The sequence below is a fragment of the Myotis daubentonii genome, chromosome 7 (assembly GCF_963259705.1).
Source record: "Myotis daubentonii chromosome 7, mMyoDau2.1, whole genome shotgun sequence".
Lineage (NCBI taxonomy): Eukaryota > Metazoa > Chordata > Mammalia > Chiroptera > Vespertilionidae > Myotis > Myotis daubentonii.
This window is the reverse complement of record NC_081846.1, coordinates 75,696,545-75,721,784: the sequence shown is the minus strand read 5'-3', so window position 1 is coordinate 75,721,784 and position 25,240 is coordinate 75,696,545. Positions and strand designations below refer to the sequence as shown.

Sequence of the window (25,240 nt, the reverse complement as noted above, 5' to 3'; positions counted from 1 at the left end):
ATAAAAGACAAATATGCTAATTGACTGTACCTTTGTTACGCTCACCAGCCAATCAGAAGAGTATGCAAATTTACCCAACAAAGATGGCCAATAAATTTGCATACTGCAGGCAGATCCCGCTGCGCTGCCCTGCCCCGGGCTGGCGGCAGCGTGATCCCGAGCCGCTGTCCGCCCCAGTGCGGGATCCGGGCCTGCCATCTGCGACAGGGGTGATGGGGCAGGCATCGTTGGATCGGGCGTGCCATCTGCCACCAGGGGAGTGGGCCTAAGCCAGAAGGTGGTTATCTCCTGAGGGGTCCCAGACTGTGAGAGGGCACAGGTTGGGCTGAGGGACCCCCCTCCTGCCAGTGCACAAATTTTAGTGTGCCGGGCTTCTAGTAGAATAATAACAGGAAGCCTTCAGATACCCCTGCTTCCCTTCCTTGCCTCCTGCCCTGCCACTGGCTATGGCTTTATTAGTTTTTTATCTATCCACTGTGTCTGTATGTCAATATGGGCCAGCCCATGTAAATATTTTATCTGTTCTTCCTTTCTGAGGTTTAGTTTCTAATGCTGCATGACATGTTTTTTAGATGTCCTTTATATATTTCTTAATTTCTTAATTTAAAATGTCCATTCATTGATTCCTCTCATGAAAACAATGAATGCAGCCCATTCACACTAATTCCTCTACCGATTCCCCACATTGTTGACTTTACTTCTTATTAGTTTATGTGCTGATTGGCGCTCTGACCCTCTGCTTTGTTAGATGAAGCTATCCAAACCTCCACTTTCTCCTCTTTCACTTCCATCTCCAGTCCTTTGCCCACTGTGTCTTATGAGGGCAAGAATATCATGTACTTTCTGTTCCACAGCCAGATTCCATCTCCCATGTTTTGTCTATGTATTGTTTCTAAAGATTTAAAACTAAGATGTTTTCATTTGTATAACTATGTAAATTCATGTGCTCTAATATTAATCAGACTAGGGGCCCAGTGCACAAATCCATGCACTTTGAAAGGAACTGTGGGCCATAAGACTGTGGTGGGCACAGGGGCGGGTCTCGGTCCATCCTCTGTGCCCCCTCTCAGCCCCTCCTGCTGCAGCCTCCAGTCCCCTGTCTGCTGGCAGCCCCACTCCTGCTGCCACTGCATCACGGAGAAATTGGGGCTGGCGCCAGCAGTGGGTGCAAGCGGGGCCAGCGCCGACAGCAGGTGTGAGCACGTCGGGACCTCGGCGCACAACAGCAAAGAATTTTTAGTAACCACCAGAGGCTCTCCCTGATAACAGTGACCAGCACCCTGCCTTGGTCTGGCTCCCCTGCTCACCTGCTCCACCATCCCACCGGGGCCGATGCCCACCATGTTCCGCGCTCTGCTGCCTGCTGCGACACCCACCATGTTCTGTGCACACCCCCTGGTAGTATCATCACTTCTCTTACTTTTTCTTAGTGTTTGAAATTTGGACAATCTCTGTGTTTGCATATTTGTAATTTTGTAATTCAGTTGGTGAGCTTTTATCTGAATCTTCACACTCTCATCAGCTCTTTTTGTTGTTGTTTTTGTTAATCCTCACCTGAGAATATATTTCCCATTGATTTTTTTTTTTTTTTTTAGAGAGAGTGGAAAGGAGAGAGAGCAGGAGAGAGAGAGAGAGAGAGAGAGAGAGAGAGAGAGAGGTAGAAAGACACATCAATTGGTTGCCATGTGCTGAGCAGGCAGGCCAGGAATCAAACCTGCAACCCAGGTACCTGCCGTTGCCTGGGAATCAAACCCACTACCATTCAGTGCATGGGCCGATCCTCTAACCACTGAGGAACACTGGCCAGGGCTAGTTCTTTGTTTTTTTAATCCATTATTATTTTTGTGAATTTTATCTGCTACATCTTCTGTTCTCTTGTACTGGAAGGACTTTTGATTGTCTGTTTGAACTTGCTAGACCTGGTGCTTTATAATTTTTCTCAAGTACTCTGTCCCCAGGTGGCTTTGGCACCTCAGTTTTATCATCTGAAAATGAAGATTATAGTGACTTTTACTTTGTCATTAGGGAGAAATGAAAGAATGTAGGCAAAACACAATGCAGCACTGGGGATCTAATATCAAAGCTCACACCATCAGGCTTTATGCATACTGCATCACTGTTTTTGTATTAGAAACTTATGAGAAACAGAATTTAAAGTGCAAACATGTTATGAGGTATTTTTCTATTTTTTCCTCCTGGCATATCACTGTTTTAGAAGATAATAAATGTGGTTTTTAGCCCCGTGTTGTCATAAAAAAAAAAACAGGAAAAAAAACTTGTTTGCCATATTCTGAGACTTTAGTCCTTCCCAGTGAAATGAATCCATGGACTATTTATATTACTTTTCCTCCCAAGGTGAACATTAAATGAATAATTGACAAAGTCATGGAAGTGCTTCTCTTGCTAATGCTAGTCAGTACATATGTCACTTGCAGTCTGTCATATCTTTGCGTACTCCACTTCATCAATCTACAGGTTCTAAAGAGACACCTGACTATTGTAAATTGTGTTAATAATCGAATATGTATAGTTCAGTGGAATTCAATGATTTTCTTTCCCATTTTTTCCATATATTGCCTTGTACTTTCCTCTTCCTTTGGAATGATATCATTGATTTGATATAGTACCCTTGAATAAAACACTTCAAATATGTGCTCGTTCTAAATATATATATATATATATATATATATATATATATATATATATTTGTTGTTGTTATTTGAATTGATGCTGCTAGGGAGACCCCTCCTTGGTGTCTGTCTTTGGTTAGTTTCAGGGCTTGTGCTTTTCCTGATCTGGGGGAAAGTAGTGCAGTGTCTGGGACTAGAGAGCTGGGGCCTCCTTCTGCTCTGCCTCTGCCTGAGGAGCCCTTGGGCAGGAGTTCCCCGCCCCCGGGCCGGGGCTGTCTCTCCTGGTCTCTAAAACAACAACAGGGCGAAATCCTGCAGTTTTGTGTTAAAGCACTGACTTCCCCAGCAGGCATTGATATGCTCTCTTCACATTGACAGATGCCCAGATTCCACTCGCCCCGAAACAGTGCGCCCGTGTCTCCTCCCATGCAAAAAAGACTGCACCGTGACCGCCTTCAGCGAGTGGACGCCCTGCCCAAGGCTGTGCCAGCCAGGTAGGCCGATGCTGTTTCTTTCTGCTTTATTTCCTAACCGCTTGCTTGTGTTCCCCACCGCTCAACAGTGAGAGAGTGCCGAATGGGAGCAGCCTTCCTGGGAACGAGGTTTGTAACATTTGCAAATAAGGTCTGGCCTTTCAGAGCCATCAGAACTAGGCGGGGCAAACATATTCGGCTGTGATGAGCCGCAATTTCACTGGGGTGCACGGTGGGTGGGAGTACTCATCTTCTGCTAACCCTGCGTGGGGTTTTGAACCATTCATATGTGGTTCCTATAAGACATCATCACCATCACAATTTATTTATTGCTCCTGTGTGCATTTGTATTTCTTTATTTTAATGGTTATGCTTTGTCCCCCTGGGTGTACTTATAGGGCTATGGCCCAGAATCCTTAATACCAAGTCCTACTAAACACACAGGAGCACTTTGGTAACATGATCCTCTTTCTTAGAACAGGACTTGCCCCCCATCCTATCTACTAAAGAAGGAATATGCTAATTGACCCTCACACTGTGGCAAAGATGGCGGCACCCACAGCCAATAAGGAGGGCATATGCTAATTGACTGCCCTGCCCTCAATGATAGCAGCACCCACAGCCACAAGATGGCAGTGTCCAGTCTCCTCAGCCCCGCTGGGGTGGCAGGCGTGCCTCCCGAAGTCCTCCATCCCTGCAGCCCCCCAGCTGCCCAGGGCCAGCCTGGGGCACAGGTAACCAGGGCCGGCCTGAGGCACAGGTAACCAGGGCTGGCTGAAGCTTTTGCTGCTGGCAGTGGCAGCAGCAGAGGTGTAATGGGGTATTGCCTTCCCCTGATCACCAGGTCACCTCCAGGCTTTGAGGGCTTCTGGACTGTGAGAGGGGGCAGGCCGGGCTGAGGGACCCCTCCCCACTTCAGTACATGAGTTTTCATACACCAGGCCTCTAGTATTTATTATGGTTCCCTGATGAGCTAGTCCACATGGAGATATAAAGGGTCCTAGCCTCAAAACTCCATTTAAGCCTAAGACCAGGAGTGAATAATGTAGTTGCTCTTCCTTAGTCTCACACCTTGGCCTTGGTCCTGTAGATCTTACTATTATCACAGTAAGAAAAGGCACATCCACAAAAAGGAAGGATGGAGAGAATATTCACCTGAGTGCCCAGAGTAAATTGGGGCTCAGCCACACACCCCTGGCCTTCGCTTGATGGTCAGGTCCTCTGAAGCAGGGTATGGCCCACACTGTTGCCACACTCACCTCCTGGTGGAAGGAAGAAAGTGTGTCATTCTGCAAAGAGAGAATCCACCACAGAGGCTGAGAGCATTAACACCTTTCTGTGCAGAATCCCAGATGAATCTGGGATCAACCAAATGTGCTTTGACTCTCACACATCTTCCTGGGGGTGACATGAGATGTGACCAACCTCACAGTGACTGGCCAAAGGGCGGTGGCCGCTGGTGAAGACCATCATCATCAGTGTTTCAGGTAGCAGTGGCAGGGCACCTGCACCAAGCTTTAGAACCGCCATTTCCTCTTCTTAATGATTGTCAAAGCAGCAATGAAGTAGCATCCAGTGAGCTTTGCTTATGGATAGAATCAGAAAGAAACATATTGAATATAAAAGAGCTTTGAAAGTACAGTGAAATATTTAGCTAATCTTTCAAAGGGGGAACAACAGTCTCTTCTAGAGATTCTCCAAAACGTACTTTTCTGAATGAAGTTCTGCCGTGAGTAGAATGAATGAGCAGGCCTGGTCCAGAGAAGTCAGGGGGATGCCATTTCCAGACAGAGTGGGACAGAAGAATAATCTATATATGGAACCACTGGGAAGGCAGCATAGACGAAACTGGCTTTTTGAATTTTAATAGTAATGAACCCGAAAAACATACCAACTCTTAAAGATAAATTTTGGAAACATTGACGAAGATAAAATAATCTGTGATGATGGAATTGTATTGGGTTCCGCTATTTCTTTTAGTTTCTTCCCCATGGAAGATAAGCATAATTCCTTTGCTAAATGGTTATAAGAAGGGAAATAACTGAATTAAAAAGGGTGCCCACTGGCAGCCAGATATTGATGGGGGAGCAGTCAAGGCCTGCTGACCCTCAGGAGGTGTATTAGTTTTGCTGAGCCGGTACACCCTTGTGGCCACAGATTATTTCAGCTACTGCTATTGCACCTATTCTACATTCAAGAAAAATCTCTCGCCCGGGGTGGGGGTCGGGGGAGGTGGTCTTCTCCTAGCACTGGCTAAGGATGGAGACATCATAGGTCATGTGAAATGACTGCTTTTCGAGCAATACTAAATTTTACTCCAATTTCCATAAAGTCACTTAATTATTTAAATATTGGCATTGAAATAAAAATAGTTCTAAACCCCTGTGGTCTCTTTTTGCCTCCACTTTTTTCAAGCCTAGATAATTCTTTTCACAGCCTGGCAGCCAAGGGACTTGAAGGAGCAAAGATTCAATTTTCAGATTTCTTCTGGCTTTCCACTTCAATTCTATTTACCCTCCTGTTAGTTCACACCTTGGGAGTAGTAGAGGGATAGGCAAAAGTAGATTTACAGTTGTGGGTATGTGAAACAAAGTTTATTCTTGTATTATTATTTATTCTTGGATAACATATTTCTCCATATGAACAATTGTAAACCTACTTTCCCCCACCCCTGTATGGGTCATTCAGAATTTCAAGTAAGTCGAAAATCTCCTCATCTGGACTTGAGAATTTCTTCTACTCAAAGGCAAACTGTTGCCACCCTTTCTCTTTACCTACTCCTTTCAAGCACACATGATCCCATCTTTCTCCCCACAGACTCATCTGTACTTTTTTCCGCTTGGGAAGTGGAGGATAAAGTACTAATTTACTCCCAAATAATGAGAAGTCTACACTGTGTGATAGATCAAGATTTGGGGCCCGAAACATGTCCTCAAAATAATGTTGGAGAGAATGTAATAATCTAATAATATTCCTTCAGAAAGTGACTTAACCTAAGTCTCAGTTTTCAACTCTGTACATTTTGGGCATTACCTATTCTCAGTATTCTTTGAAAAATGAAATAAGATGTGCATCTCACATATACGCCCCAAGCGCAAGTCTCATTATACAAAGTAGAGGTGCCTTTGACTTTACAAGCTCCACTGGGGGTGACAGACCTCCTTTGGTCTATAATTGAAAAGCCATAGATCACAGATCACCACAAAGTCCTAGGACTCTTACTAGTAAATATTCCCAAAAACTTAATAGGAAGAATTACAAACACTTGGACTTGTAAAGGTTACATTTCTCAGTCATACTCCTACTAAACTGAGGAGTTCTGCTAATAAAATTCATAAAGGACACTTTTCTTAATTCATAGGGGAAAAAGAGATATAATTCTCTTAATTTCTTTTAAAATTTTCCTCCTATGTGGGTTTTTCTTCTTCTGCCTGTCTCTACTAAAACCCAGTGGGAAGTGGTTTTGATTTGGCAATAAAATAAAAATAAATGGAACATTATTTTTAAAGTCCCATGACCACATTCAGGGAGACCACTGATAAGAACCACTGCTCAGAGCTGGAACTCTTAGTTGGCGTACCTACACTTCTTCACCGCATATGTTAGTGCAAATAGTAGCTGATAGGGAAGCATTCTCAGTCCACACACGTCCTCCTCTCCACTGCATCCTCTTCATTCTGGGCCAGAGGTTGATGTACATTTGCAGAGACCTGGAGTTCACAGTATCACCAGCTGGGATTTTATTTTACCTCCTGCAATGGCCCCAGGAGGAAGTTCTAATTGTATATGACTAACAGGTGAGGAACACCCAGCTCAAAAAGATGAAATCACTGATCTAAGATCACCAAACCTGTCAGAGGAGAAGCCACGATTGGGATCCAGATTTCTGTGACTCCAGGGCCTGCCTGTATTCATCCCACAACAAGTTATTTCTCATATTCCTAAGCACAGCTCATCTGGTTTGTTTATTACCAATTGGAGAACCTGAAGCCTGGTACAGCTAGGGAATATAGTCAATATATTGTAATAACTTTGTATGGGGGCAGATGGCTACTAGGATTATTGCAGTGTTCATTTTGTAAGGTATATGAATGTGGAATCACTGTCCTGTACATCTGAAATGCATTAAATATTGTATGTGAACAATAATTTAAAAATAAGTAAATTAATTTTATAAAGAAGATTTGTGAAGAGGCCCCACATGGTACAGTCCTGCCATACATTGCTTTCATGTGCGCTATCTCATTGACTGTCAGAACAGTTTGATGACAAAGGAACAGCTGTTCCATGAGTCCTGCTCTGTAAATGAGGATCTTCAAGGAAAGCACCCCTGGTCACCTGACCCAATAGAAGCAAAGATACCCTGTTTAAATTAAACGTGATACATTGCCTTGCCTAGTGAGCCTGTACAGTACTACACAAAACAAAGCTGGACAAGTTCAAATCTTAGCTGTAATAAGTTATAGTAACTTAATATCATTGTCTTGGCTTCATCTCACTGCCTCTTTCTACCAAATAGTAATACCTGTAGCATTGACATTCATTATTCTATTGAATTCTTTCCTCAACCCTATATGAAAAGAGTGATCACAACCCCATGTTACATATGAGGATACAGAGACTTAGAAATAGGGCCCAAGATTGCAAAACTGATAAATGGCAAACCATGTGGAATCCTAGTGTCTTGACCACTCATGTAGTAGTTAACATTTGCTGAACAATCCCTGTGTTCCAGGCACTTTGCTAGGTTAGGTACTATATATGCATAGAGTGGTGACTGAAAAACACATCCAGACATTATGGAGATCACAGTCTAGTGGAGGAAGATAGAGCGATTGAACACATTACCCAAATGAAAATGCAGTTACAAAGTGTGGTGTGTGCTTTGCAGAATCCATGGTGCTATGGAGGAAGGTAGTAAGGAAAATCAGAATGACCCTCCATCTAGAGTATCTTTCCCTCTGTCTCTACTGTTTGCCCATTCTACCAGATGTAAACGTTTTCCTTCTCCACTCAATTTGTCCTGCTCCTGCTGCTGGGCATAACTAGTCCTCATTCTTGAGTCCCCAAATGAATGGCTTGCATTTGAGCACTTGGTTTCTTCTCTGATTATACTTTGCTTCTTCTGAAGGATGGTGAAGTCCTTGGAGCCTGGAGCCTTTTCAGTTTTCATGCCCAAAGTGCCTCATAATAAACTTAATACAGAATAGAATTCAGTAAACCCATGTCAAATAAATGGATGCCAGTTAAAACCTGCATCCTTTTTTAAAAATTCTTTCTTTATTGATTAAGGTATTACATATGTGTTCTTATCCCCCATTGCCCCCCGAACCCCCACACATGCCCTCACCCCCCTGGTGTCTCTGTCCATTGGTTAGGCCTATATGCATGCATACAAGTCCTTTGGTTGATCTCTCCCCCTTACTCCCACCCTCCCCTACCTTTCCTCTGAGGTTTGACGGTCTGATCGATGCTTCTCTGTCTCTGGACATAAACTGATGAACAAAACCTGCATCCTTAAGCAAACCTAACAGACTTCTAAAAAAAAAGGTTATCTTCCTTTCCAACTAAATTTCTTTCTTAAATGATTTGTGTAGCTTACTACAAGAATACACATGATGATGCTGGAGATAGCGTATGTGCACTTAGAATCAGGTTTGTTCTGGTTACCTGGCAAATGTGGTTAAAAGGAAAACATGTACTATCATTTTATTTATTTATTTGATCATTCATTCATTTATTTGTTTATTATTTTTAGTGAAGTCAGTTTATTATTATTTTTAATGAAATCTTATGAGTATCTCATGGGAAGCAAAGGCTATTCGATTGCTAATTCCTAAAGGGCATTTCCTATTGTAACTTCACATTTCAACAGAGGACTCAAATAGAGGTGGTATGTCTACAGAAGATAAAGTAGGGTTTCTTTGTTTTCCTAATGAAACACAGGGTATAATGTTAAAATGCAAAATTATGGTCATGTGCAGGCTTTTGTGGCCTAGATTGACCCAAATATAAAACTTAGGATAATTTGATCAAGTTTCTGAAGTGCGGCCCAGGCACTTCCAACTCATAATTACTGAGAATGTTTGCTAAAACCCTAAGAGATTCTGATTTAGAAGTTGTACTGGGACCTCAAAATAGACATTTAAACAAACTACCTTAGTAATTTTAAGACATATTAAATAAAGCTTGAGAATTACTGAACTATAGAAACACTTAATTTAACCTTGGGCCACTGGGTTGTTTGAGAAATGTGTAACTTGTATCTGCTATATTTTTCTGATTGAATCTATTTCCGTTTTCAAGGATCCAATCCCTCTAGCTCCATTAGGCAGGAAGGGGCTTGTTGGGAAGTTATAACAGCAATTCTTCTAGATGTCCAAAAAGAAGAAAAGATTATCATGAAGGTGGTATGGGGACTAGAAATGCAAAAGGGACTGAGGCTCCTCTTTTCAACTCTCAGAGCTGGCTGATCCCTCCTCCGGCCCCCTCTGCTCCTCTGTGCACACCTCTGATCCTCTCCCTTCTAACGGGCTTGCTCTGAGTCTCTGTGTTCATAACTGGCAGACACAGAGCTCAGAATTGCTGGCCCAGACCCTGCTCTATAATACTAAATCAAGCACAGAGCACTGACACAAACTTCCCTTGGGTCTCTTTATTCAACTTACAAGCAAAGAGTCTGATGGCCCAGTTTGTTCCAGTCCCTCAATCACCCAGCTGCCTGCAGATCAGCTCCCTTGTCACCAGGACCCATCTTGAAGGGAAGGGGACAGTGTGTAGAAAGGCAGCAGGAACTGAGTATGGGAGCGCTCCGCTCAGTTAGGGCGAGTGGTTGTTCATCACAGAGACTGATCTCTCCATAACATCCCAGCTCAGCGCTTTGGGTGAGAATGCAGGATATGAATAATTTCCTCCCTTATGTGTCCACCAGTGCTGACCTCTAAGCAGAGGAGGGACAAAGCCTACCTCCTTATTTTTAACGCAGAAGCCACTTTGAGCTTCAGATTGAGAGGAGAGCCATTGTAAATAAGATAGAAATACAGAGAAGGAAAATGAAGCTCCAGGGAATATAAATGCAGTAGGATAACATTTTCTTGTAGAACAGAAACTTGGAGGAGAGAGAAAGGACTCTCTCCTTGAGCATGATCTGGGCCAGATATTTTACTTTAAACAAACAAAACATGCAGTCTTTGTGTACTTGCATTCTTATTACAGTGCCTAGGCTCTCATGCCTAGGGATTCTCGATCATAAACAGTGTTGTCCCGATTGTCTGATAAAATAAACTAACATCTCAAACAAAATCAAATAAACAAAAAAGCAAACAGAATAAACAAATGCTGATTTAATGCATGAAGTTCTGTCCTTTACACCTGAAATCCACGGTTATGTCTTCTTAGTTTGCATCTAATAGTTTCTCTAAAGCACCATTAATCTTCTTTATTCAGCAGTCAAGCTACATTACCATAAATAAATCCTAAGGCTCACATGGGTATTTATAATGATTTATTGTTAGCCTTAGTGGCAAAAAAAAAAAATGTTTCTTTGGATGTGAAGGCTCTTTCTTTTCGAATGTTTTTACTTCTGGCTGGTTTCTTTTTCATATCTGGAGAATTCTCTGCAGACAATACAGTATAACACAATATAATCCTTATTTGATTATAGAGTTAAATGAATTGCCTTTCAGAAGCCAAGGTACCCATTCTAATTATAAGTTTATTTTTAGACTTTCAATGTACTTCCTATGAAGAACTAAAATAAATTAGTTTAGATTTAACAGGGTGTTAATTTATTAAATAATTTTCTACAATTAAAAAGAATACATTATGTTTCACTTCCTTGACTTTAGTTGCATTTTAATATGATTCTCAATTAGATGTGATTTCAGGAGGTTTTTGACTGACTGGATTAGCTAGTAGGATGGTAGATTTTTAAACTATTTAATTTGCATTACTATAACAAAGCATAGAATGCCTAAAGTGAGAGGTAGAGTTAAATGTTGGGATCTTAATATGTCAATTTGGAACTTTAGGTTGTATAATAACATCAAATAGTTTATGTAACAAATCAAGAAGGAAGTAAATTCAAGCTCAAAATTAAGTAGATTCCTCAAGTTTAACAAACAAATTTTAAGTGTTTCCTAAAAGGTATCACTGGATCTTCTGCTAATCTCTTGAAGTTCCTTCAAAATTGAGTTGCTACATGGAGATGGTTCAGATAGAATATGTACTAAACGACATGTTTACAGTGATAGGGAATAAAATATTCCAAAATAAATATGCTAGGAATTATAGATTCTCTGCCATTTGAGATTTTTCCCTATTATACTATTATTTAATTTTCCTGATACTTAAACTACATGTGTTTGTTTTTTAATTTAGAGGCCTTGTGAATGATAACCAAAGTAGGAGTATAGATTACATGAATGCAATGACAAGTTCTGTGGGTAGTTCTGTTGATTTCTTTAAAAAAAAAAAAAAATATATATATATATATATATATATATATATATATATATATATATATATATATATATATCTCATTGATATTTTACAGAGAGGAAGGGAGAGGAATAGAGGGCTAGAAACATTGATGAAAGAGAAACATCGATCAGTTGGCTCTTGCACTCCTCCTACTGGGGATGTGCCTGCAACCAAGGTACATGTCCTTGACTGGAATTGAACCTGGGACCTTTCAGTCCGCAGGCCGACGTTCTATCCACTGAGCCAAACGGGTTAGGGCAGTTCTGTTCATTTCTTACTTGAGCCAGCAATATTCTCTCCCATTGCTGAATGACCACAACACTTTTTGAACTGAGCTTTGATTATATTCAATAAGCACTTATATTCTGTTTTAAGCTTCTCACTAATTTGTTCATGTGTGGTGGAAGGAGCTTTACCTATAGAATCTAACATATCTATAATGGACTGCTGGTGTCTTTATTTAGTTAACCTCTCTGAGACTGTATATATTCATTGTTAGCATAGCTCTTACATGTAGCATTCATGAGACAACTTACTCCCTAGGGCTTACTTATCCTACATGTAGAAGCTAGCTCAGCATGTGCTAGGTCCCTCCTTGTCTTCCATTCTGTATTTCATCTCCCCTGAGTAAGTTATAGGATGCATGAGTACTCAAGGTCAAGCCATAAAATTATTATTTTAATAAAGAAAAGATACTTAGAAGTAAGGGTGTGTGACCAACAAGCTCATACATTGCCGTGGATATTGAGGAAGTCTAACTTTTCCACTCACCTATTCCTCCCATCCTGATTCAGAAACAAGTGAGTCAGAGCAGAGGGAGATCAACATAGCAGCTGATTCTCAACCCCAGAATTAGACAGGCTTAACCACCTGGCCACAGTCCATGTTGTATACCTACATACTTGTTTGGGGATGAGTGAGAAAAGATCAGAGTATGTGCGTCCTCTGAGCAGATGGAGCCCAAAGAAAGAAAAGGAGAGGGAAGGAGGAGCCACATATGCTCACTTCCTCCTCCCAAAGTCATGAGTTAGATGCCACTCCTTCTTCCCAAAGGAGAAACAAGTGAGGGAGGTTGTGAGTCCTGTGACAAGGAAGCTATAGAAGTGGGTCACCTCCACAAGCAGGGATAATCAGGAGGGCTTCAGCCTCACAGTCTGTTGCTTTGCAACTTTGTGAACTGACGTCCTATCTTGTACTGCTTTCTTTACCTTTCTGTAGCCATGGCCTCCTTTCTGACCATTTTGTTCAGCCTTTCGCTTGCTGCCCCTTCTCCCTAAAATGCTCTTCTCCCAGCCCTTGGCATAGGTGAGGTGCCTTTAGAGCAACACTTCATTCTCAGTTCAAAAGTGATGACTCAGAGTTTTTCTTTGGTAACTTTACTAGGGAACCCCTCCCCCCACTTCTTCCCTCTCTCTACCTTGCTCATCACCCTGTCATTTTCCTCAGGGCAGTTAGTAGTCCCTAAGTAGTCACTGTGGGCTGTGCACTGCTTACACACACTGAATAGTGGCTGCCATCCTGTAAGTACCTAACCATCTATTGAATGAATGATAAGAGATGAATGTATCATTAACTTAGCAAATCCTTTCTTTAGGGCTTATTACTAGTATATACCGAGTTCTATGTCAACTGCTAATGACATTAAGATGAGTAACACAAGGTTAGTTAAATCATAGGACTTTTGAACAGAGGAATCAAGTAGGCAAACATTTTTTTTTCTATAAGGAATGAGCACAGGGTATTTGCAGCCAAAGAGTAGGGGCTCAAATTCTAGCTAAGTGGCCAGAGGAGGTAAGATTTGATATATCAGGAGTTTCCAAGTAAACATGGGGTAGAACTTCTTACAGGTGGTAGAGGGCATGTGTGTGCAGGAATCGACTGCATGAGAGTACATTTTAATTAAATGAATTGCAGGCAGGAAGCTTGTGACACTTGGGATGCGTAATGCATTATGAGGGAGTGATGAGAATAGAGTTAGAGAAATATGCAGGAGCCAGCTTATGAAAATAGCTATGCTATTCTAAGAAGATTGGACATTACATGGAATTCTGATAGGCCATTTAAATTTTAGGCATGGGTGTGATAATATCAGATATGTGTTTTAGAAAAATAGTACAGGAAATAATGAGGTTAGACAGTATTAGGAGCCAGGAAAATTAGGAGGTCATTCAATTATCCAGGCAAGTAATGAGGAGAATCTATTTTCTTGAATAAAAGAAATGTGCATCATTGGTGAGCATATAAATTACTATAACTCCCCATTGTTTCATAGACCGTCCTCATGACCTGGTGTGCACTGGGCTCTTTGCCCATCCCATGGAGTTCATGGTTTGTAGTTGCGGGGGGTGGAGTCAGGGATAAAGCTCCAACCAACTGAGCAACCTGGCCAGGGCAATCCAGCCAATCTTGTCTCCTTTTCTCTTTCTGGAATTTGACTCTGGGCCTTTGTACATTATTAGCTCTGCCTAGACTATTAGCTCTGCCTAGACTATTAGCTCTGCCTAGACTTCTCTTCCCCTAGTTATTATATAGATGACCTGCCAACCTCCTTCATGTTCTTGCTCAAATATTCCCTTCTCATTGATGCTCTTGAAGTTTCAAATTACAACTCCCTCCCTCCCCCACCACACACACACACACACACACACACACACACACACACACACACTCCCTAACTTTCATCCACATTATTTTTGCAGGACACTTAATTGCCAAAAATAAACACTAATTATTTAAAATGTATTTGTTTTTTTATTTTTTAAAATATCTTTTTATTGATTTGAGAGAGAGAGAGAGAGAGAGAGAGAGAGAGAGAGAGAGAGAGAGAGAGAAAGGAAGAATGAGAGGGAAACAACTACTGGCTGCCTCCTGCATGCCCCCTGCTAGGGAGCAGCCTGCAATCTGGGCAGGAACTAGTGACCTCTCAATGCATGGGATGACCCTCAACTAACTGAGCCACATGGGCCAGGGCTAAAATTTATTTTTTAGTTTTCTTTATCCTTTCATTAGAATGGAAAGCTCATGAGGACAGGGCTAATGTTTGTTTGTTTTTCTGTTCTTGTGCCATATTCTCAATTTCTAGAACAGTATCTCCTCCTGAGAGGATTTTGCTATTCTTTTTCCCTGAACAATTCAGAATACCTTATAAACAGTTATGTCTTGGGTTTTGTCTTCCAAGTAGTGCAGTGGGAATTTTAGCTCCACACATATATTAATTAATAGAGGCATCTGTTTAGGAAATCTCTGGGTGACTTTTTTTCTGTTAGTTCTAAAGTGAGATCCAAGACAGACAGCACTCCCACTCTTTCTCTAGTTTAGAGCAGACTTTTTTTATAGTCCACACACTAAAGACTTGCGAGTGTGTGTGTGTGTGCATGTGTGCGTGTGTGTGTGTGTGTGTGTGTGTGTAAGGGTCTCACTGACCAAACCTTGCCCTATGCTCTGGTTTCAGGCTTTGTTTCTTATTTCCTATTTATCATATCTGTTAAAAGTCCAGGTCTCACCACCAGCAATAGAGAGAAATTTTCCAATGGCCAATGATCTAAAATTCCCCCTTAAATTTCTACCTTTTTTTGCCATGTGTTTAAAAATATATTTTGAAAGCATTTCAAAGAGAATTGCAAAGGAAACAAAAAGGAAAGGAAGAGAAACCTATAGGACATTTCAACCAATTATAACCCATTTGATAATTGAGACACAAATTGTAACCCAATGGCAGATGGATAATTGAAGTATTTTAGGATAATTGGTATTCATATTTCAAGGTATGATAGTGCTCCTATGGTTATGTTTTAAATAAGCCCTTATCTTTTATAATTCTATCCTGAAATAGTTACAGATAAAATGATGTGGTAGCTAAATATTCTTTGAAATAATTGAGTTGTGTGTGAATAAGCAGGGGTATAGAGGAAACAAGCTTGCCATTTAATTATTGATGATAATGGGTGGATACATTGGATTCATTTGATATGTTTGAAAATTTGTAAAGTTAAAAATATAAACATTATAAAATGAATTAAAACCAAACTTCTCCAGCATCCTAGTTTCCATGTGCTTCTTCAGACATATACTCTGCCTCTTGGGTAGAAACTAATGTCTCCAAATTTTCATTCAAGAAAAAAGAATTGTAGAATGTTATATGATCATCTAATTATGGATTATTTTCATTAATTCAAAAATAACTTACTATTGTCTACTAGGTTTTATGAACTATAATAAGTACTATAGATGCTTACTGCTTGGAGGCAGAGAGACAAAGGAGTTCAACCTAGGAGTGCAAACTAGATCTTTGTAGAGACATGAAGGCATGAAAAGAGGGTGGGTTGGAAAGACTTCTTGAAAGACTTGGCCCTCTGTTCAGTCTCCAAGGAAGCATACAGGTTATCTAGATGCAGAGGAAGAGAAAATACACTAAACCAATCCCCCCACACTAACCTGTATACCAACTAACCATTTTACATACTTACCAGACACCAAACCCTGAACTACTTTATATTGCTCTCTCTCTCTCTCTTTCTCTCTCTCTCTCTCTCTCCTCTATTTTTTCAAAGCCCAATTAATTATTGCTCTTCTAGGCACCAGAAGATAAGTAATTTTTCCAAGTTCACAGAATCACTCATGTTAAAAAGTCATATTATTTTATCAACACTAAGTCATAAGAGGACTTTAAAAGCCAATCACTTTATGTTAATACTGCAAAAACATTGGAGACAGCAAGACAAACAGTAACACATGCTATGTGCATAAAATGGATAATTAAGTGTCTTTGTTGACACTGATAAAATTTGTAGTTAAAAATGAAAAGGTTTATTTCAATTGGCTTGCTTGCACAGTTATTTTTCTTTAACTTGTCTTACCACTATTCCCCCAATAAAAAATTTAGTATCGTAAGTGCTATTAATGTCTGAGTGGTTCCCCATAGCTAACATTCAGGTGAACCAGTTTTTATAGGTGGACACATCCTAGAAAGGGCATTACAAACAGTTTCCGAAATCAGGATTTATGTGGTTGAGCCATGATGCGTGGTGGAGCACTTAGAATATGACCATCTCCATAAAGCAAATAGCTGGCAATGTCCTGTAAGAACAGAGAAGCTGAGGATCTGAAGTTGCTAGCTGTGCATTTCTGAGTTGTGTCCTCCCTGCTATGACACATAATCTTGACCTATAAGCCCTTCTGTCCTCTAGCTGTCAGCTCTGTGCTAGGCATGAATAGCATCCTTTAATGCCAATGAGGATATAAAGCATTAATACATAACAGCCACATGGATTATTTAAAAGGATTTTCCTAATATATAGTTCAGTATCCATGCCTAACAATGATGGTGTAACATCTTGAGCTTGTATCCTAGGTGACATCTGTGCCCTCAGAAACCTGCTTTTATACAGTGCAATATGGTGTTGCCGTGTGTTTCAGTATCAATGATGATGGAGTGCAGCACATTAGGGAGCCTTGTAGCCGGCAGCCACTAGACATTTCATCTGCTAAAACGAAAAGGGGCCAGGATAGGGGGAAAACAAATGCCTGTTATTTCACACACATTGGCAAGAAGCAAAGACAAGTACAACTTGTCATTATAAATTGTGTTGTTAACCCTGGTCGTTTATAGTACACATTTCCAATTATGCCCATTATGATGTACTTAGCTAGAGGGCAGTTTGCATTTTTTAAAAGTGTTGAGAGCAGTAATGATTTAGCTCGTGCTCATTTGTTTTCTATTGCTTGGTTAACCATGCTGCATTGTCTTTTTCTTGTTTTACATATTGGATGAATAAGAGATGTTAGCTTTAAATGTGCTAAATCAGTGGTTCATTGCCCTGGAGATTGTTAAAACACACCATTGCTTGGGCATTACTCACCGGAGATACTGATTTAAATGGCTTAGGTTGGGGGGGGGTACATCATGAGTCTATACAAGTCTCTCTTGAGATTCTGATATGCAGCTAGGGTTAAGTTCCTCATGGGTCCCGGAGACCTCAAGCTTACTTACCTATGTGTGACTTCACTTGTGATATTTGAGAGAGGAAGGGCCAGAGTCAAGACTGTCACTATTTGATAAGGTTAGCTCTTCAGACTGGAGGTGTTTTCAGAGCAGTAGTGGTTGAGGACAGGAAGTAGAGGATATTAGAGATAGTCTCTAGAAATTTGAACTATTGCCTAGGATCAGAGAGTGGGTGGTGCCTATCATAGAGAGAAACTGTTTATTTGTCTGGACTGCCATCCTAGATGGTTTATGCAGATATAAGCATGAATTATTCCTTCTCAAATCTATGGCAAGGGCTTGCCTATAAAGAATTTTGAGTTAAGTGGGTAGTTATATATGTATTACCTTTTCAAGATGATTTAAATCGCATTTAATTAGGCATTCCTAACAGCTGTCCTGTGTGTTGGCTCAACAGAATTACCCACTGAGGACAAGCAAGAAAATTGAAACGCTGAAAGGTTAAGTGCACCGTCCAAGGTCACATAGCAATTCTGTAATGAGCTGGTATTAGAAGTAAGTGCCCTGAAGGTCTTGTCTGGTGCCAGAGCCATTGAATTTGGCTTCTGTTGCAAAGTGAATTGTGATTATGAAAATTTAAGAATATAGCATGCATTTTCTTTTCAGGCAACATTTCAGAATGAAAGAAGTATATGGATATCCTGGAGCCTATTTTGAACATTCCTGGAAGTTTAGTAGAAAAGCTTTGCAGTGCTGTTTAATTCCATATGTATATAGATAGAATTTTGAGGTACTTAGATATCTAGGCTGGGCAGGAATTCTGGTGGAGAAGGCTGCTCTAATGTGTCTACTTTATGTTTAGAACATCCAGAAAAATAGGAAGGCAGTCTATGAAAACTTCCCACTCATAGTTCTTCTAGGGCATTCTATTTTTCACCCCTGAGAGAGCATACTGGGTTGATGGCCTTTGGATAATAAATACAAAGTTTATGTCATCATTTCTGAATGCTTATAAAATTATAGAGAACTACATTATTATCCATCCACCAAGTTTCACTTCTGCTTCACTGGGAGATTTAATAATGCATGTATGTGCCTTTCCTTATAACATGCAGCACCTGGTGCATCTCCTACACCTGCTAAATATTTATCAACAGCGACAGCCCTGAATGTGGTAAGTGCTTACCTCTGAGAACTCAGGGTCACAGTCTCTGTTTTTCCAAATTTTAGTGGGAGATAGTTGGGGTGATGATGAGCCTAGTTTGTACCTTTTTTTAATAAAGAAATTCAACTCAATATCAATGATAGTTGTGAATAAACTAGAAAGGGGTATTATTTTGTGTATAATTGGTAGGTAGAGAGAATGTACTTTTTAGGGGATTTGATGTTGAAGAAACATGGGCTACCCAACATCATACTGAGATCTCTGTCTATGGAATTGGCTTAGAAACAGGCTTCTTAATGACCAATTGAAATTTTCTGCCAAGTGAAAGTTGTTTACTCTTCACATTCATGCTCTACTTTGAGTAAACACCAGTTCTCTTTAGTTACCGAGTAACTAAAAGCTATGGTAAGGGCTTGCATATAAAGAATTTTGTGATGTTTCTATCACGAAAACATAAAGGAGCTCAATTTGTTTTGAGGTAAGCCCTATACTGTCTTTCCCTTTAATTTTTGATTTAATGATTTATGAGCTAATGTGCTTGGGGCACACAACAGTCTTCTTCAAATGCTTGAACTGCTATCTCAAACAGAACTCTGGCAAGACATAAAGGTCCAGTAACCACATTGAATAGATAATTTTAAGAATAGCAGTGCAGCCTACCTTTTCTGCACATTTGAAATGTAACTCAATGTCACAATGAAAAACAAAATGTGCATGTTTCTTAGATTCTCATGGGGTGGTGAGGATTCATATAATCTTCCATACAAACTAAGGCACTTCTGAAAGTGAGTGAATGATCTATTAATATTTAAGCCAGCCCTGACCGGTTTGGCTCAGTGGATGGAGCGTCGGCCTGCGGACTCAGGGTCCCAGGTTCGATTCCGGTCAAGGGCATGTACCTTGGTTGCTGGCACATACCCAGTGGGGGGTGTGCAGGAGGCAACTGATCGATGTTTCTAACTCTCTATCCCTCTCCCTTCCTCTCTGTAAAGAATCAATAAAATATAAAAAAGAAATATTTAAGCCAGCATAACAGGCATTAATTAGGACTTCCCTAAGCAAACAGGATGTTTGATCACCATAACCAATGCTATGAGAAGATGGTTGGTAACAATTGCCTGATAATTGTAGTTTAATTTACCAGGGACATGGAATTATTTTAAATCATTCATGGTCTCCTAGATGCTCAGAACATGGAGAGACCCAGCACTCAATGGAAGAGTGGTTTCTTATATTTTTCTTTTGATTAGAAACAGCCTCAACTGTTGAAGCTTTCCTTCTACTATTTTTCTTTATTTTTTTATTTTTTATTTTACTTTATTTTATTTTTAAATTTTGTTATATTGCTTAAAATATTCCAAAGAGTAGTATATATGTCTCCTTTTTATTTTCCCCCTTGACCTTCCCCCGGCCTCCCCTACCCCCCAGTGTCTTGTGTCCATTGGTTATGCTTATATACATCCATACAAGTCCTTTGGTTGATCTCTTACCACCCCCCACTCAACCCTCCCCGGCCTTCCTGCTGTAGTTTGACAGTCTGTTCATTGCTGCTCTGCCTCTGTATCTATTTTTGTTCATCAGTTTATAATGGTCTTTATTATCCATAAATGACTAAGATCATGTGGTATTTTTCTTTCTACTATTTTTAAATCTTTCTTTTCACCTTCTCTCTTGAACTCATAATATGCTAGAGAAGAGTCCTGTACCAGGCAGTCTGTGCATACTTTACATGCAGTAACATGTAATTATTATAAGCAATCATGTGAAATAGAAACTTTTATTTGGACTGTTTTATAGCCAAAGAAGCTGAGGCTTAGCTAGATAAAAGGAATTGCTTGAAGTCCAGCAGATACTAGGGTGGTAAGCTCAACCCCAGAAAGTATTTCTTTGTGGTTGTTTTTATTACATGCAACTTATATATCATTGGTGCCATCCTTTTGCTTCAAGATCAATGAGAGAGGGGTAATCAGCAGATTTGGGGTTTTGCTTGTTGAATGATAACCTGGAAGTGTAAGTGGTGCTGAGGAACAGAGCAACAGATGAGAACCACGCCTTAGAAGGCAATAAGCCTGGAAGACTATTGATGCCATGAAGCCAAATGAGTCATTGAGATTTATTAGACCTAGGAGTAATGGAGGTATTTGAGAAACAAAGGAAGGCAAGAGGTCATATTTTAAAAATATACCATCAGAATTCTGAGGATTGGTGTTGAACTAACTGCCATGAATTGCTGATAAATACCCACTCTGTCTCTACTTTGTACATAGTCTTGCCTTTAGGATCCATCTCCCAGCATTCATATCCGACCCTACTCTGTCAGCTGTGCTCATGTTCACCATGTTCTACCTGCTTTTCCCATACTCTGACATTTCAAATCAATTGGAAACTTGGGGAGTCAGTTCTTTAATTTAAGTCATTGCTGAATAACCCAGCACCAGGGATTAACACTCATGATTTTTTGTTGTTGTTAATCCTCCCCAAGGATATTTTTCCATTGGTTTTTAGGAAGAGTGGAAGAGAGAGAGAAAGACAGAGAGAAACACTGATGTGAGAAACATCAATTGATTGCCTCCTGCAGGAGCCCTCTCCAGGGCCCAGGCCATGGAGGAGTCTGCAACCAAGGTATGTGCCCTTGACCAGAATTGAACCTAGGACCCTTTGGTCCGCAGGCCAATGCTCTATCCACTGAGCCAAAGCAGCTAGGGCAAAATCATGATTATTTAATTCTGTGTGATGTGCCCCAGCTCACCTGGCCATGAATCACCCATAAATATTCTTTTCATGCTGATTTTTCCCTCCTCTGTTACCATCTTTCCGGGAAAGACTGTTGTAGGCCTTTACAGATAATCTATAAATATTCTTCCAGATGTGTATCCCACTCATGTATTTTCTGTTAAATATTGTTTTTGATCTTGAAGTTGCCACAGTTTTTAAATTTATTCCTTTTGGCTATAATAACTTATGTACGCCTGCTGACTTACTAATTATAAAATATGTATAAATCAAGATTGAATTTAGATTAGTTCTTTATTAGCCATAATCATGTTTGAGCAGTTGTTTATGTTTGTAAACAGGCACTTTAATTTATTGTTATTTTTTCATAGGCCTAATGAGGTTGGTACCATCACTCACTAAGCACCACAACTCTGTATTTTTATTGACACTTAAAGCCTTCTGCAAATAGGGTGTCACTGAAGAATTTATTAGAAAGAAAAAGATATCCTTTGGGAATAACAGAGGACCTGCTCTGTGGACTCCTCCCTGGAATGTTCCTCTCTTTTTCTTTATCTTACTATGAAGCCTCTTTTATGAAAAAAAAAAAAAAAAGCAGCAAACAACATGGTTTTTCATGTCTGTTCAGCTGCAGTTTTAATCCTAGCTAGGTGACTTTGTGCAAATTATTTATCTTTTTCTCTCTTTGTTCTATTATTTATAAAATGGGTGTAATAATAATAGTAATAATACCAACAGCATAAAGTATTATACTAATAAAATGAGATATATGCAAAATGCTCAGAATTGCATCTGGTGTAGATTAAAGTTATAATACCCGGAAACTTCCACTACATTTTACATATATTTGTAATACAAATGCTTTCCACCTGCAGAGTCCCTGTCTTCCCCTTTTCAACCTTCACCTTAATATCTATAGGGCATGAAAATCAATGCAACTATTTTCCCAAAAGTTTGAATTCATTTACTTATAATTAAACTATAAAGCAGAATACCTCCGTGTGCGAATGTGCACTGTGCATGTGTGCGTGCGTGTGTGAGTGGATGCATTGTGAAGGAAGAGGCACCAGTCAATCAGTCATGTTATCTCTCAATGTGAAGTAAAGGCATCCCTTTATTTTTTTCTATTGTCTCCAGTCTTCATTTTTTTTGTCTCCAAAGATAACACTTAGATTGAATACACACACACACACACACACACACACACACACACTCACACACACACGTGTGTGAATCCTAAAGGTAAACAATAGTTTTTAGCATAAGTACAGTATGATTGGAATTAATTGAGAGATTTTTCCCCAAAAGCATATTTATTTAAAAATAGTGTTCCTGTCCAATGGAGATGACTTTAATATTATTTTGCAGGCATTTTTAAATATAGTTTTTTTCTTTCTGATCTTTTTTTTTCTATACTCCTTACAGGACCTTAACTACATTTCAGGAGGAACTGAGTATAGCACCCTTCTCTGTCAAACACTAGTAGCATCTGTCCTTTGACAATATAAGCATTTGCTGTCAAGAAAAAAAGGTGGCTCATTCAAATGGGGCAACTGGAGAAAATTAACTGGATTAATTACAAAGCAGTGGACAGGATGAATGTAAACTGTAGTACTTGCCCTAGTGACAGCCCCGATCCTGAAAGCTGATAGAGGTAGGAGCTGTTAGTAGAACTCAGAGGAAGTGGCTGAAGGAGATGCCACTCCACAGGAACTGGGGCTTTTTATAGGGTGGGGAGCCAACTTGTGGTGATCCAGAGGATGAAATCTGGTGGAATAAATACTCTGATTTTTCTCTCACTTCTTGCCATCTTTTTTCCTTCCATTGTTTGGCCATCCCTGATTGGCCAAACCAACCTAGAGGCCAATGGATGACTAAACTCCTTCTGTGGTCAGCCTCCTTGTTACAAAGCAGGTTAAAGAAGGGAAACCAAAAAAGGGAGCAGATGGCAAAGATTCCATGCATGCCCTTAACTGAACAGTTCAAGAGCATGAAATGTACGAATGTGTCAGTCTCCCCTTTTTCCCTTGATCTCATTAAAATGAGAGAAATGAATTTTAAAAGCCCTAATTCCTTGCCAACAAAAAAGAATAGGACCATCAGTGGATGAGAGGTATCAATTAATTTATGGAAGACTTAGTGGCCAAAGGCTGAAGGGCAGATAAGCTGGTGACATCACAGGAAGCCATGACCTAACTGAACAGGAGTGTGGGTTGCAGTAGGGAGGAAGCTGTCTACCCAGGAAGGCTTCTTAGACCATAGGTGTCTGGTCTGATGGAAGACAGCAGAGAGCAGTGGGACTGAAAAGAAATAGGTTCTATAAAGCCTTTAAATAACCAGTAAACATGTAGAAATAACGATATAATTATTAACAAAATTGAACGATGGTGCAAAGTAAATTCTCATCAAGTAGAGCAGAAAGTCAATAGATGATGTCTAAAGTTAATAAATCAAAAAGTAATGCCATCAGCATGTTATATATAGATTTGGAGGTAACCACAGAAGAAGTAAATAAGAAACAGTTCATAATGTTTGGGGAGGAGGACAGGGAATGGATCAGTCACTTCTCACTATGTCTTTTTGTAGTAATGACTTTTTAACAACCATGTGAATAAATAATTTAATAAAGGCTCCTTTCAGGTATCTTTTGTTTTACTCCACTTAGTTTACTTGGCTTTCTAGGACTTTTCTTCTTAACATGGTTAGGTCCAGTATCTGTCCCAAACCTAAAAATTAACTCCATTTTTATAAACCCCTCTTGTGCACACACACACAAGCCACATACACATCAGCCTTCTGGATGCAGTTACATGTCTTTCTCTGTAAATTTCATGTCCCTTATATCTCACTGCCTTTTTCTCAAACTGTTTCTTTGGCCTGAAATGGCTTCAGCAAATTTTTTCTTATTCAGCCTTCAAGTCCCAGAATGAATTCTTCCTCTTCTATGAGATGTCTGCTTTCCAGAAACATGAAATATTATGCTTTATTCTGCATTCTCCTAACACTACACTCCAGTCTGACACTTCTTGCTTTTCAGTGACTCAGACCTAGTTGTGCATTATTGGCCCCTTCTTTTCCTGTTTAGTTGTAAGTTGAAGAATTGGTGTCTTTATACCTAATGTGATATGTTGCTCATAGTAATTAAAATAGTTGACACCCACTATAACTATAATTGGCTTTTGTTGCTGCTGTTGATTCAGAAAGCATCTAAAGTTATAAAATGAAATGCTACAACACAATTAAATAATATTTTGTTACAATTTTAGTGGCTCTTTCCTAAATCTCAATTACATATATATTGTCTCAAGTTATGAGGAATAAAAACTCTAATAAACTAATACCCATAAATATGGTACTAATGTAATTATTTTTATGAGTGTTTCTATTGTACAAAGTAGCCTAGAGCATGGCCTGTGTGGCTCAGTGGTTGAGAGTCCACCTATGAACCAGGATGTTGCTAGTTCAATTCCTGGTCAGGACAGACACATACCTGGGTGGAGAGCTCAATCCCCAGTATGGAGTATTAAGGAGGCAGCTGATCAATGATTCTCTCACATCATTGATATTTCTATCTCTCCCTCTCTGAAATTTATACATATATATATATATATATATATATATATATATATATATATATATATATATATTGCAGCTTAGAGAGAGAAATGCCTTACCCCAGAGAGTTATTTGCTGCTAGGAAAATGCTAGGCCCCTGAGCTGTTGTTTTGAGATGAAAGAGGGTTTCTGTGGCCTCTCAGATTATGCCATGTCACTCCTATGCCATAGGCAATATGGATTCAGATGAATTTCAAAACAT

The 25,240-nt window shown here is 39.9% G+C and overlaps 1 protein-coding gene across 1 annotated transcript in view; it reads left to right on the top strand.

Moving 5' to 3' along the window:
• THSD7B (thrombospondin type 1 domain containing 7B) overlaps positions 1–25,240 on the top strand; it is a 747,617-nt gene that overhangs the window by 359,300 nt on the left and 363,077 nt on the right. Inside the window, exon 9 of the mRNA XM_059702510.1 lies at positions 3,009–3,124. Coding sequence (XP_059558493.1) covers positions 3,009–3,124 — 116 coding nt within the window. The remainder of the gene's footprint in view (positions 1–3,008; positions 3,125–25,240) is intronic.